General features: G+C 37.9%; 2 protein-coding genes across 2 annotated transcripts; both read right to left on the bottom strand.

Moving 5' to 3' along the window:
• Nucleotides 1-768: 768 nt before the first annotated feature.
• LOC149925911 (cuticle protein 10.9-like) lies at nt 769-1,371 on the bottom strand. Its single transcript, XM_090161815.1, has 3 exons — nt 1,360-1,371; nt 1,213-1,293; nt 769-1,152 (listed from the first exon to the last, which is right to left on the bottom strand). The coding sequence occupies exons 1-3, from the start codon at nt 1,369-1,371 to the stop codon at nt 850-852; spliced, it is 396 nt and encodes a 131-aa protein (XP_090017941.1). The 3' UTR covers nt 769-849.
• A 7,710-nt stretch (nt 1,372-9,081) lies between these two features.
• Nucleotides 9,082-9,764, bottom strand: LOC149925910 (cuticle protein 10.9-like). The gene is made up of 3 exons (XM_090160932.1): nt 9,712-9,764; nt 9,565-9,645; nt 9,082-9,504 (listed from the first exon to the last, which is right to left on the bottom strand). The coding sequence occupies exons 1-3, from the start codon at nt 9,721-9,723 to the stop codon at nt 9,220-9,222; spliced, it is 378 nt and encodes a 125-aa protein (XP_090017058.1). The 5' UTR covers nt 9,724-9,764; the 3' UTR covers nt 9,082-9,219.
• Between the last annotated feature and the right edge of the window lie 4,388 nt (nt 9,765-14,152).

The following is a 14,152-nucleotide window of genomic DNA, read 5'->3' as shown; positions in this document are numbered from 1 at the left end:
CTGCTGCCGTCGGAAGGGGAAAATTCGTAAATTGTCTTCCCCCTTTCCGTAAAACGTTCAGTGAAAAGGCTAGTCCAATCAAATTTGTACACATAACGGCGTTAACATGTTTCAAGGCGGCTAGCTGCTTTCTCCTTGTATTTGTTGCCCCTAGGTAAACAGTGACTTACAGACCTGCATGGCTCTCGGAAATATTTCTTCTTGGCAATTTCCTTGAAGATGTTTTATTGAAGCATCTATTGTTTCCTTAATTTTAATTTTTCAAAATGCAAAAATGGTGCGACGTAAATAATATCGGTTACGCCTAATTCAATTTCTCTTCTCGACGCGAAGAAAATCAGGCAATGATAAAACACGCGAAAAGTTAGAAAAGTCCACAACGAAAAGGGGCCTCGTCTTCAAGCTTAAGACAAAGTCAAAACTAATACAAGTTAAATAAACTGATCAATTTAATAAATCTGTCAGAAATCGCCAGAATTATAGTAGATTTGAAACGAAAGAGATGGCAAATAGGGCCACGATTGGGGGCAATATTGAATGTTCGATAAACGTCTTTCAGAGAAAATTCGAAAACCAAGAAAATAAATTCCAAAAATATAAATTTTTTACCATTTTATTTATATGACGCAAAGTGTCAACATAGTTATAGGTCTATATAGAACTGGAAGCGGAAGTGACAAAATTACGATGAACGAGTAAACTCTATCAATTTGATCGTTTTAAAACACGAAAGATAAATTCAATAATTTGTTCTAGGCTCAAAATAAAATATTTGGCAAAAGGAGTAGATTCCGAGCATAAAAACATGATATCACAATTACAAATTCAAAAATAGATATAAATGTGAATCTAGTATCCTCCGTATTGGCCATCATGACCTCCAGATTGTACTCCGCCGTGGGATGGGACGGCGTGGGGACCTTGGTAGGAAGCGACGGCAGAGTTGTGTTGGACTGTTCCTGGTTCGTTGGTGTGGATCTTGGCGCGGAACCCGTGTCCATCAGCAACGTAGTGGACGGTTCTGGATCGGCCATCGATGTCGTGGATCTGGTAGGAGCCCACGGCGTGTCCCGGTCCCCCAGACTCGTGCCGGCTGTTCTTGGCGCCTTCGTGTCCGACGATGTCGTATCCGAAAGAGTACTGTCCGTGAGGCTAGAATAATCCATCAAGCAAATTTAATCTAACAGAACCTTAAGATTTCAATCAACGTACTTCTTGCTTTCTATAAGTATTGCTAACTCCGCCGTGGATTCCGCAGTAGGCGAGTCCCAAAAGGGCGGCGAGGATGGTAACCTACGAGTAAATACTTGTAATTCCAGAACGCAAACACGTTGAAATATCCAAATGTTCCCAACATACCTTAGCGATCATTTTACTGAACTACTTAGTCCTTAAGGTACTAAACAAATATAATACTCCTACACAGTGTGCTCTCCCTTTTATACAAGGATTGGGGTATTTTTTAATTGCTTTCGTGTAGCATTCCAGAAGGGAGGGAAAATTTCAACGGTGCGGTGGTTAATATTATCATCCGTATCACTTTCGTTAAATAATTACAAACTTCGGAAAATCTATCGTATTCGACCTTTGAAGGTGACGGTAAAAGAAAAATCAATAATTGACATAGAAATGAATTTTCCGGATGGATGCTTCCGATGTATATGGATTATATGTTTTTTTCCGTAAAGCTAGGTCCAACCAGAAATGTGTTTATTGATAATTAAAGATAATGACTATGAGCTATGACGAGACAGCCCGCGGGTCGAATAGCTCTTTTTTTATAAAGTAACGTGGCCTTCTTGTTTTAATGTGTGTCTCTTACTTTCACAAGCCGATGAGCGCGGTATATAGGTTTTTCTAGCGCGCGTGTAAATCTATGGTGCGAAGAATACTAATAAAGCTGTGTTTCGTAAAATTGTTTACTATTTCATATATCTATGGTCAAGACCACTTTTTAATTTATGAAATCAACTATATCCCCCTGGTCCGAGAGGAAACAAGACGTACGACGGTCAGAATACACACAATCCTTCTAATGTGTTACGTTTGTTTGAGCTATTCACAGCAACCTGCAACGCCGGTGACATAACTAATATATATCCACGGCCACGCATAATTGTATTTACACTTATTTGTTACGTCTAGTCATACTTTGAAAGCATCGAAGATTCCTTCGATCAGTATCTTTCTTATTTTTTACTTCTCATCACACTTATTTGTTACTTCAGGTCATACGTTGTAAGCATAGCGTATTTCTACGATAAGTGTCACAATCATTTGGTACTTCAGGTCATATGTTGTAAGCATCGCGTATTACTCCGATAAGTGTCACACTTATTTGTTACTTTGGGTCATATTAGAACGGCCTCCGATAAGTGTCACACTTCTTTGTTACTTCAGGTCATACGCTGTAAGCATCGCGTACTGCTCCGATAAGTGCCACACTTATTTGTTACTTGGGGTCATATTAGAACGGCCTTGAAAAATGCCAGAGATAGATTCGCGTAAAGTCTCTATAACCACGCGTTTTTTCAATGTTGGAAGTTAAGGGGGCTACGTATACGCTGTCCAAAAACCCTAACTTAGAATTAAACTTAAGCAACGTAATTGCAATTCTAGGTTATATGGAAACCACAGCTATTCAAAAATATAACTCTCATGAAAGTCGGACTTAAATTAAGGAACGTTATGTAGATTTTTGGCGAAAATATAAACACACGAAAATTGGAGTCCCGTAAATTACCCTGAAAACTATAATTAAATTTAATATTTATTGATATAACCGAAGTTGTAGGTTCGCCGAATCCTTACCTATCCAATAATATTTTTTAACGTTATCGGACTTAATTTTAAATAAAATATCTACTACATAAAGTGAAACCACCGTAAATAGTAAATTGGGTAAATGCCCAACTTCTAGGGCTCCGATTTGAAAACTTTAAGAAGGCTATCAATGGCGATGTATGTACATTCGAAGGAAATATCATTTGACTCTTCTAGCCCTAACCGTTGAAGAGTTACGCGCGACACGGCGGAATCGGCATCGGCATCGGCTACACTGTACGTGAGACTAATACACACAAATCCTTAGGATTGTGTGTAAAAAGAAAGGTTTAGTGAGGTATTTTAGGGGGAAGGAGCTCACTCTTCGAGATTGAAGGGGATTGGAAGCAAGGATAAAAATCATCTCAACATATAATATATACATTCTTTGTAGTTCATTGTAGGAAGGACCACATGTATGCAAGTGCGATTGTAGGCTAAGTTCGAAACGGATTATCGCGGATTCTCTTGACCAGGGCCGAACGAAAAGTTGAAACGCAGGTGGAATTTAGGGATGCACCGATATGGGTACAGCCAATATTAGCAATGTTATCAGTGGCGTAGCCAGGATTTTGTTTCGGGGGGCACACCATTGAAAAAAAGGGACCGTAAAAAAGGTCTGATCTAGCTTCTGAAGTCTGGCGTACGTGGCGCGGCCAACCAAATAAAATGTTAACATTAGTTAGTTAATCGAGTTAATTGGTGTCAGGAGTGTTCAGGGTTTTAAACCGGTTTACTACGTCAAGAAAAGATCGTTGACTGCAGTCTAAAAAGTCCAATTTAGATTAGTAATTCTTTGGTTTTTGAAGTACGGACCTGAAAACCATCTAACTGACCTTTGTCCACCTCAAAATGCGGATGTTGTTGTATAATCGCGAAAAGACACTAGCCAAGACGACCGATATATATGTACGAAATGGAATGATAAAATAACAGTAACTATTAAGGGTATCTAAATGGAATAGACACATTTGAGCGAATTCCAAACGATCGACGTGCATTTGATCGAAAGTGAAGACTGTGAAGTTCATTTGATGGAAATGTTTTTAAGCGTGGTCAATTGATCGACAAAATAGACCGCATCGGGGTACTCCCATTCGACCGAATCCCATTAAACCGAATTTTTCCCGCATACTTTTCCAGATTATAGTACAAAGAGGTTTTTAGATTGAATCGGAAATGCATTATAAACAAGTTGGCCAGCCAAAATATACCTCTCCTCGGAAGAATAGTCCCTAGTGGTATTAATTTCTCGAGATAACCCTTAAAGATATATCTCCGCAATTTAGAGTTATTTGTTAAAAATGTTATCCCAGTTCTATCCCGCCCGGTATAAAATTTTAATTTTAATTAAAATAATTGAGACGAAACGACCAATTTTAATTTATTCAGAATATCATAAGTTAGTTGTTACAACAGTGAGTTAGACGTACTATAACACTGCACAATTGAATTTAACCCTTTTTTTACAGTACAAGTTTATAAGTTGAATACATGTATAATACCAAAAATAAATAGACATGAACAGAAAGTCTCGCATTTGCGGTATTCTGTACCTTTCCCTTTGGTTTCCATGAAATCTAAGGTGCAAACCCCCAATGCTTCCCACCCTTTGAGTGCCACCCAATCAGATCGCCTGTAAAGCATTGGAAGATTTTGGTCGGAAATTTGTAAAAGTAGTGTTTCGCGATGCTAAACACCCTGGCGGGATTTCCTATAAGCTCTTTCGATCGTCCGCTTAATTTTCAGTTCTAAATGACTCGAAAAAAAACCCCAGCATTAATGCCAGAAAATGCTAAAAACGAGGCGAGTCAATGTACTCGTTGAAATTGAAAACAATGAAGATGTTAAAAAAAAAACAAAGCGTTAGAAGACTTAGATAAGCTAGACCTAGGCTTAGTAACTGAATATCCAAAATCTGTGGAAGAGAAAGAAACGAACACTGAAATATTCGGATTTATAATTCCTTTAAGTAAATGGGATGAAATAAATAGGTTTAATAATAACATCCATAACTCCCCAAAATTTTCCATCATTATAACACAAAACTAAAACATTAAGTTTTGATTTTGGTACACACGTGCGCGCGGAGACTACGAACTTAGCTGCTAGCTATTTTAGCCTATTTCGCGGAGATCGACGTTTTTAAAACCAGTTTTCGCATGTACCTCGTGCAATGCCCTAAATTTGTAACGGTCCGCGAAGGGGGTTGGCACCGCCGAAAGGGGTTAAAGTAGTTTCTCAGATTACATGGCGCGAACTTTGCCTCCAATGCGAGACTTTCTGTTTATGTCTATTTATTTTTGATAATACGAAGCAAATTTTAATGAAAGAAATATCTACAGAGGGTATTATAACGACCGTTCGCTTTTTGGTTTATAATTTTAACGGAATCGGGCTGATTTTAATTAAACGATAGTTTATCGAAATTTTGTTAAAAGAATATTCCCTAAAGCCGCGCGATAAAATTTACAAGAATAATTTCCCGTCGCCGTTATATCGAAAATTTATTTGATTCGGGATTCTGTAATGTTGTGGGCGAGTGATTAGAAAATAAAATGGCAACCAGAATTATGCAAAATTAAAAATGTTTATTTTTATTCAGAGCAGTCTATGGAACGTTCTTGATTTAACTTTCATCAATAGCCCAACAATATATATCCCTTCTACGTAATTGTACAGAACTGGTACTTAAGTGTCTAAGACTAGATTTGTCTTAGTTCATCGTGATTGAAACATAAATCAAAACACACTTACACTTAAGTAAATATTATAAATTATACTGAGTAATTTTAACTAAATTCAAACTACCTAACTATAAACTCCGTCTTAATTAACAGCTGAGAGCTGTTCACTACTAATTACTTCCAATCTACTTAATTAGCCTCACAGGTTGAGTTGACAATTTCAAGGGTATAATTAGGTTATTCCAATTCAAAAAAAATAACAATCAATTTTATCTTACAGCTGACTTGAGTTAGTTCACAATTACTTTAACACTTTCAGTCTTAAGCACGCACTGTTCATTCACTCACGTTCCAAACGCGAAACACAATTTAACTCTTTTCTTGACCGAAGACCGAACATACTAATTAAAACCGCAAAGTTACCTCATAACTTTTGACCGAGACCAGGACCCCGTCCTGTAGTATTTCGTCTGACAGCCAAGAACTAAGAAAGACTAAATCTTCTTTGTCCCCTCGGAGAGGTAAAAATTCGGTTGACTTTGGTTGTGCTTTGTTTGAAAAGGCAGAGTAAGGTTAGGGCTAGGTTGATGTTAGGTAAGGTTTATGTTAGGTAAGGTCTATGTTAGGTTTTAATCACATAAGTTCTTTGAATAACCAACGAGTTAAGATAAGTATTTAAGTTTAAACAATAAAAAAACGGATTGCTTTGATTTTTTTCGATCTTTTGAACTGATTTTTAAATGTTGGTCAAATGCACTTTGATCGAAAGGACCCTCGTGCGATCATTTGGAATTCGATCAAAAGGACCCTCGTGCGATCATTTGGAATTCGATCAAAAGGACCCTCGTGCGATCATTTGGAATTCGATCAAAAGGACCCTCGTGCGATCATTTGGAATTCGATCAAAAGGACCCTCGTGCGATCATTTGGAATTTTATCAAAAGGACCCTCGGGCGATCATTTGGAATTCGATCAAAAGAACCCTCGTGCGATCATTTGGAATTCGATCAAAGGACCCTCGTGCGATCATTTGGAATTCGATCAAAAGGACCCTCGTGTGATCATATGGAATTTGATAAAAAGGACCCAAATCGCCCGAATATACTAAGTAAAAGTAAATATAATAAGAATTTTCATTCTTTTTAATTATAATAGTTTTGTTAATCGAGATAATACTTTGTTAATTAAAAAATAACTATAATTAGCAGGGTCATTGAATAGACTTAAAAGTAAATTAAAATTGGTCATTGAATAGACTTAAAAGTAAATTAAAATTGGTCATTGAATAGACTTAAAAGTAAATTAAAATTGGTCATTGAATAGACTTAAAAGTAAATTAAAATTGGTCATTGAATAGACTTAAAAGTAAATTAAAATTGGTCATTGAATAGACTTAAAAGTAAATTAAAATTGTGCATTGAATAGACTTAAAAGTAAATTAAAATTGGTCATTGAATAGACTTAAAAGTAAATTAAAATTGGTCATTGAATAGACTTAAACGTAAATTAAAATTGTGCATTGAATAGACTTAAAAGTAAATTAAAATTGTTCATTGAATAAACTTAAAAGTAAATTAAAATTGGTCATTGAATTGACTTAAAAGTAAATTAAAAATAGGAGCCAAGCTAAATGAGAGTATAGATGACAAAGCCAAATTTTGTGTGTAGTGGTTTGATTAAAACTGTTTAATGAACCAAAAATTAATAAAATAATGATTAAACGTAATAATAACAATAATCAGCTAAGCTAATACCCAAGGAACCACACAGGCCTAAGTCAAAGAGTGACTTGAAAAGAAGAATCTCTTGGAACGAAAAATATTTGATAGCTCACTATTCATTATTGGGCCAGCAAAAAATGGCGATTTAAAACTTAAAATATAGCCAACGATCTGATTAAAATCCCGACACAGTAATTCCCTCTCAGTTGATAAGTTTTCCATTCGTTTAAAGGGGGACAGTCAAGCTTTAACCAGTTAGATAGCCCTATAGCCCAGTAAAAACTAAAATTTATGGCGAAAACCGCATCAAAAAATATTGAGTGGTTAATTTTTAATAAAATAAAGAAATTTCGGGAAATCGAAAAGAGCGCGTCCGCCGCGACACCTGGTGATAAGTCGGTGAGACAGAAAAACAACGTAAAAGCGCGCTGCTGAAGACACGAAAAATATGTTTTGCACGCGTGGCGCGTTCCTGTTATAAGAGACTTAAGGTTAGGGGCGCTGGCGGCAGCCCCTAAGATGGCGGCGAAAATTCAAACCCAAACACCTGGCGTTATTTTTCGTTTCCACTTTTTGGGACAAAAGCTATTTTTTTCAAGACAAAAAAAGGTACGTGTTAGTATATTGAACGTCTTGTTAATCTTTTGATACGGAAATAAGGCCATATTTGGAAAAGCTTGGCCGTTCCCCTTTAAATTCTGTAGTCAACGCTTTGGTCCCATTCGACCGAAATCCCATTCGTTCGAAAACGATTTAACATTGAGTCCCAATCGATCGAAAATACCCCAATTGTGTGGTTTACAGCCCAATTTTGCACGTTTATATTATTTTTTATAGTACATCAAATTTCGTTTTTATGAGACGTTTTTTAAATAGGTTTACTTCTTATATAAATAAGTGTTGATAGTCTTATTGGAGCCAGTTAGCTAAAATGGAGAAAATAGCTCACAAAGGAGGGTTTTTGTACATTAAGAATGATTATTTGTTTCGCTTTTACAAAACGGTAAATAAATCTAGTTATTATTGTATTCTTGATAGAAATAAAAAGTTCAAAGCATAAATATATTTATAAAAGCGCGCCATGGGAATATACCGTAGTCAACGGTGTGACACCAAAAATTACCACGATAGCAGAAAACTTTGTAGTCCGATATTTTACTAATTTGTAAAGAAACAAGCTGCACGTGAAGAGCTTTGTACGAAACAAAGGGAAAGTGGCATAATTATGAGTACTTATATTACATATGACTTTAGGCATAACAAAGTCCGTTTTCAAAGCAAGTCAACTGGGTTTTTTACGCCTTTATTCAAATTTTTCTCCTCGACGAGAAGAAAATCTGTAAATGATAAACACGCGAAAAGTCCATCACAAATAGGGGCCGAAAAGGCTAATCCCTAAACAAATTTAAAGAAATATCCAAAATTACCGAGTTTCTATATAAATCTTCGAGTCAAAAGCTAATTAAAAGAAACAAAACAGTCAGCAAAGAACGTCAGAGCATTTTCCAGATGCTATTTAATATTGAAACCATGTCAGATTAAAAAATGTATTCATTAATATAATAATATCGAATTATACTTTCCTACACTGAGTAATTTAATTCATCTGTCAGCAATAGTGAAAATTATCGTAGATTTTTATCGAAAGAGACAGAAAATAGTGCCACGACGTGAAGAGGCCATTATGGGGCATAGAATGTTCAAGAATGTCACCAAGAAAATAAATTCCAAAAATATAAAGGTTTTACCATTTTATTTATATGGCGCAAAATCTCAACATATTTATAGGTAGAAGGGTAGAGAACAGGAAGTGGAAGTGACAACATATCGATGAACGGAGTAAACGCGAAAGATAGGTTCATTAAATTGCTCTAGGTTTAAAAAAATATTTGGCAAAAGAATTAGATTCCGAGCATAAAGACATGATATCACCATTACAAACTAAGAAAATAAATTAAAAATGAATCTAGTATCCTGCTTGTTGTCCATCATGACCTCCATGCAGATTGGACACCGCCGTGGGACGGGACGGCGTGAGGACCTTGGTAGGAAGCGGCGGCGGCGTAGTGTTGCGCTGTTCCTGGTTCGTTGGTGTGGATCTTGGCGTGGAACCCGTGTCCATCAGCGACGTAGTGGACGGTTCTGGATCGGCCATCGATGTCGTGGATCTGGTAGGAGCCCACGGCGTGTCCCGGTCCCCCAGACTCGTGCCGGCTGTTCTTGGCGCCTTCGTGTCCGACGATGTCGTATCCGAAAGAGTACTGTCCGTGAGGCTAGAATAATCCATCAAGCAAATTTAACCTAACGGAACCTTAAGATTTCGATCAACGTACTTCTTGCTTTCTATAAGTATTACTAACTCCGCCGTCGATTCCGCAGTAGGCGAGACCCAAAAGGGCGGCGAGGATGGTCACCTACGAGTAAATTCTTGTAATTTCCGTACGAAAACACGCTGAAATATCCAAATGCTCTCTACATACCTTAGCGATCATTTTACTGAATAAGGTACAATTGTCAGTCCTTAAGGTACGAAAGAAATATTATGATCGTAAGCGGTGTGATCTCCCTTTTATACAAGGAAGGAATTTAATTTTTTAATTGTTTTCGCGTAACATTTCAGAAAGGAGTTAAATGTTCAACTGTGTTTAATGAGCTGTTAATAGTATCACCAGTACCGCTTTCGTAAAATAATTACAATTACAAACGTTGGGAAAATTTATGGTATTCGACCTTTGAAGGTGACGGTAAAAGAAAAATCAATAATTGACATAGAAAACGAATTTTCCGCATGGATGCTTCCGATGTATATGGACTTTCTCCGTAAAGGTATAGTGGCATGGTTGTTCCAAGAATGTATTTAATGACAATAAGACATAATTGTCAATCGTATTTTTGCTAAGTAGAAAATCTTCTGATTAAAAATAAACACAACTTGGATACCATACAGGTGAAAGGTTTCCATTATTTTAACAATCACTATACATATAAACAGAATTAGTATAGGGGAAGTTATCATAGAGCCATAGAGCCTACTGTGGGCGTATGTGACTTACCAGAGAGAGGGGGGGGAGTTTAGGCGGGATGACAATTTTGGCCCCCCTATAAAGGGAGTAAGACGCAAGGTTCGTAGAGAAAAATACACTATTGTCTTGGAGATAAGAAAATTAAAGTACGACGATAGGGCAGTAGCTACATCTTCTTTTTCAAAATTTATACATCTAAGATATTTTCTTACATGGTAGAGCAGCCACGCTTGGGTTGATAAATGCCACACAAAACGCGTCTAAATCTCAAATTTGAAAAATAAATACCTTCATAAAAACCCAACTCTTATTTCTAATAGTCAGTTTTAGGTTCTGATGAATCATTTTTCAAATATAAGGGTTAATTTTAAGTTTTTAAACGATAAAATTGTGAATAAGCCATGGATTAAATAGTAGAGGATGTTCTACGAGCAAAAATACCATTTTCTACACCTATTTTCAATTTTCATTGTTTCCATTCTCGTCTCTTTTCCTATACAATAATAATTGTTGTTGAAACGCTCTGCATTATCGGGAGAATGCCACAAGTGATATTTGACGTCTTTTAGTTTTTTTCAAATGGAATCGAAAATTGCCACCGGCTATAGCTCCTCAACCGTTGGTGGTAGAGCAATGGCAGTGACACTTTCTAAATACGAATCAACCACCCTGAATCCGAAATGCCGGTTTCGGGGGCGTAACTCCATAGTTTGAAAAGTTGTCAAAAACGACATCTGGCGTTTCCGCCGTAACTATTATCACTTTGCAAAATACGACAACTCCACGTGAAAGGAAATAAAAAAGTATTAAAAATTGCTTCTGGTTTCATTTTTCTATCGTTTACACGTTTCGAGAAAATTTAAGATAAATGCAAAAACTCCCTTTGTCGAAGACTTTTGTAATAGATTGTACACTTATAATTGAGCCCTGGCGCGCATTACAATTTACAAAGAGACACAATTACAGTACAATTCCACAGAAAAAGCAAAGATAAAATATGAAACACGAGCTACAATAAAAATGAAATATCGAATACGAGAAATAATCGACCTTCATGGTGGAGGTGTGGTCTCGCGGGGACGCGTCTGCAGTGACCTAATTGGAAAGGGGCGCCAAATTGTTTTAGATGGTGCGCAAAAAGCCTGCCGATGAGGGGGGCGCCAAATTTAGCATCCAAGCTGTACCCCCTTAATTCAAAACGTTCCTGCGTGTCTGCTTTTCGTTATCGGCTTTTCGTCACTACTTCAGTATTTCGGTAATTATTTTTCGTTGTATTAATTAGTTTCTAGCTCAGTATTTGTCGCTCTTTCCGCTGATGTATTTTGTTTGCAAGTGACTATAGTCTCTCCGGCCTCTTTAAACAATTCAAGTTTTAATCGAAGCGTTAGGCCTAACTCACCTCGTGCTTTTTGTTTTAATCGGTAGCGATGCCGGCGAAAAAACAGCGAAATCGGGTAATTATGGTACACTTCAATAATTTTACTGCGAAATCTTGGTCGTAATATAATTTTAGCCGTGTACCATATGGTACGCTTTTATGCAATAATTTCCTTAAGTTGTACCATATTTTCAATAATTTTTACATAAACCGAATATTATGACTTTAATTCATGTTCAAGGTAAGAGCGGGTTTTTATAAAACGCCCTCGCGCTGAAATGTTAGCTCGTGGAATAGAAAGATATAGCGCGTTACATTCAAATTTAGCTATTTTTTTATTCAAATCACGTGAAATTGAAATAAAAACATTATCTTACAAGTTACAACTGATAGCGCCATCTCTTAAATTTTACCCGAAACACAAAACCACCGACTTCCGCCTTAATATCTCTAAATTGGGTGGTTTTGACTCATGTTTCATAAAGAAAATAATATTAAAATTTTAAATAACTACAAGTTCTTTGAATACAGCCTATAAGAGGAAATGCAATAATTTTTCCAAGAATTGAATAATTTTCGATCAGGGGTGCCATAATTTTCAGATTTTGACCTGGCCAGATTCCGAGATTTCGGTGTCCGGGTATCCCTCTTCGTAAACAGTGTTGGGGGATCATGGACGAGCGGTCAAACAGCATTCCATGCGAGTACTGTGGAGTGTGGTACCACGCCCCCTGTGTTGATATACCTGTTAAAGTTTACGAGGGGAAGTCAATGACTCCCGATTCCACTGTCTCTGTTCAATATGCAACCACTTTCTGAGGCTCTCCTTTCAAGCTGTGTAGTCTAAGGTCACTGATTTTGAAAATAAACTTAGATTTCGATCTCCCTCCTCTCAATCAAGGCTTCCCTTTCCGATCTTGAAAACCAACTACAGGTCTGCCCGGCGGCGCAAAAATCTGACAGATCTGACATCAACTTGGCTTCCGCAGAACTTTCGCACTTCGAAGGACATTTTAATACGACTCCAAATCGCCTCCTCCGACCAGTCTCGTCGGATGGACGGCCTAGACTCCAGCTGCTATTAAAAATAATAGTGAATCATTGGCTTTGCTCGCGTCTCCTCGCTTTCCTCCTCCTTGCAAGGAAATTTTAAATCCATGGAGAATTCACTAGTGGAAAAACTTTCCGGCACGCACCAGCCACCTTCTTCCGCTGACTACGTCACCTCTGAAGACTTGGCGCGGGAATCTAGACGCCTCAGTGCTGTCCTGTTTGGTGTGCCTGAGTTTCTTCCTCTTGAGGAGGAACATCGGATTCTAGCCGATCTATTCTCCTCGTGTGGCGTCCCGAACAATATTCCGTATCACAGGCTTGGGGTGGTCCTCTCTGCCGGCACTGGTGCTAGGCCGCGACCACTGCCAGCTCAAACTTGATCATAAGTTATATATTGTGCTTTGTTGCTATCGTAGCCCCTCTGCTACTTTTGGATTTTTGAAAATCTTGTTGGGGACGATTGAGAAGGCCAGCAAATTAGCTGACCGGGTGGTTATTTTGGGGGACTTGAATGCGCCTGTGATAAACTGGTCTTCTTGTGTTTCAAGTAAGAGGGTTAGACATGTTGAGATAAGGCTCCTTGATACTGTGTTGTGTTTAACTTACGTCAATATGTGACAATATCCCTTCACCTTAAGACCTTGTTATAACTTTTGATTGGGATTCCATTAATGTACTTTCACACCTTCCCTCCCTTGATAAGTGCGACCATGATGTTCTCACTTTCTCTCTTGATCTCACTTGTCCCCTTCCCATTCCTCCCTTACCATCTGAACGCTATGCCTATAGTCGTGGAAACTATGAGTTATTTCGCGCTGCACTGCTTACCAAAGATTAGTCAGTGGTCCTTAATGCCCCTTCGTGATGGAGGCCTGGGACGAGTCGGTGCCCATTGAACCCTCCAAGCGTTCGGGACTTATGAGGGAGCACCTGCGGTGGACAAAGGAAACTGAATACTAATTAAGAAACAAGCGTTTTGCTTTTCCAGTCTTCAGAGCTTCTCAATCTACTGACAGTAGACAGGAATTTGCTCGGATACGTAACTTACTAACTAAACACATTCACTCTGCCAAATATCGGTATGAAGCTCGTTTAATTGAGGAAATTCCCAGTAACCCCAATTAAGGCGCTTTACTCGCATGTTTTCCGTTCCCTTAAACCCAAGTCTTTTCTTATGGTGGTCGAGACCTCTGAGGGGGAAATAATTCGTGGTCCGGTTAGGATGGTTGAGTCACTTAATGCTTTCTTTAGATGGGTTTCTTTTAAAATGGTCGTATTTTACGAACTTCCTCTCAACGCTTAAAGATGTCACCAGGTGCATAGATGTTGGCAGCCCCGTGGATCTGGCTTACCTTGACCTTCGTAAGGTTTTTGATAATGTTCCTCATTCGCTGCTCATTCGTAAATTGGAGTGCTTAGAGGTCCGACCTACAATCGTTAACGGGATCACGGACTTTTTGAGTGGTA

Source organism: Leiobunum rupestre, chromosome 10 (genome assembly GCF_980474605.1).
Source record: "Leiobunum rupestre chromosome 10, qqLeiRupe1.1.hap1, whole genome shotgun sequence".
Classification (NCBI taxonomy): Eukaryota; Metazoa; Arthropoda; class Arachnida; order Opiliones; family Sclerosomatidae; genus Leiobunum; species Leiobunum rupestre.
Note: the sequence above shows the minus strand (reverse complement) of the source record. Positions and strands in the feature narration are given on the sequence as shown.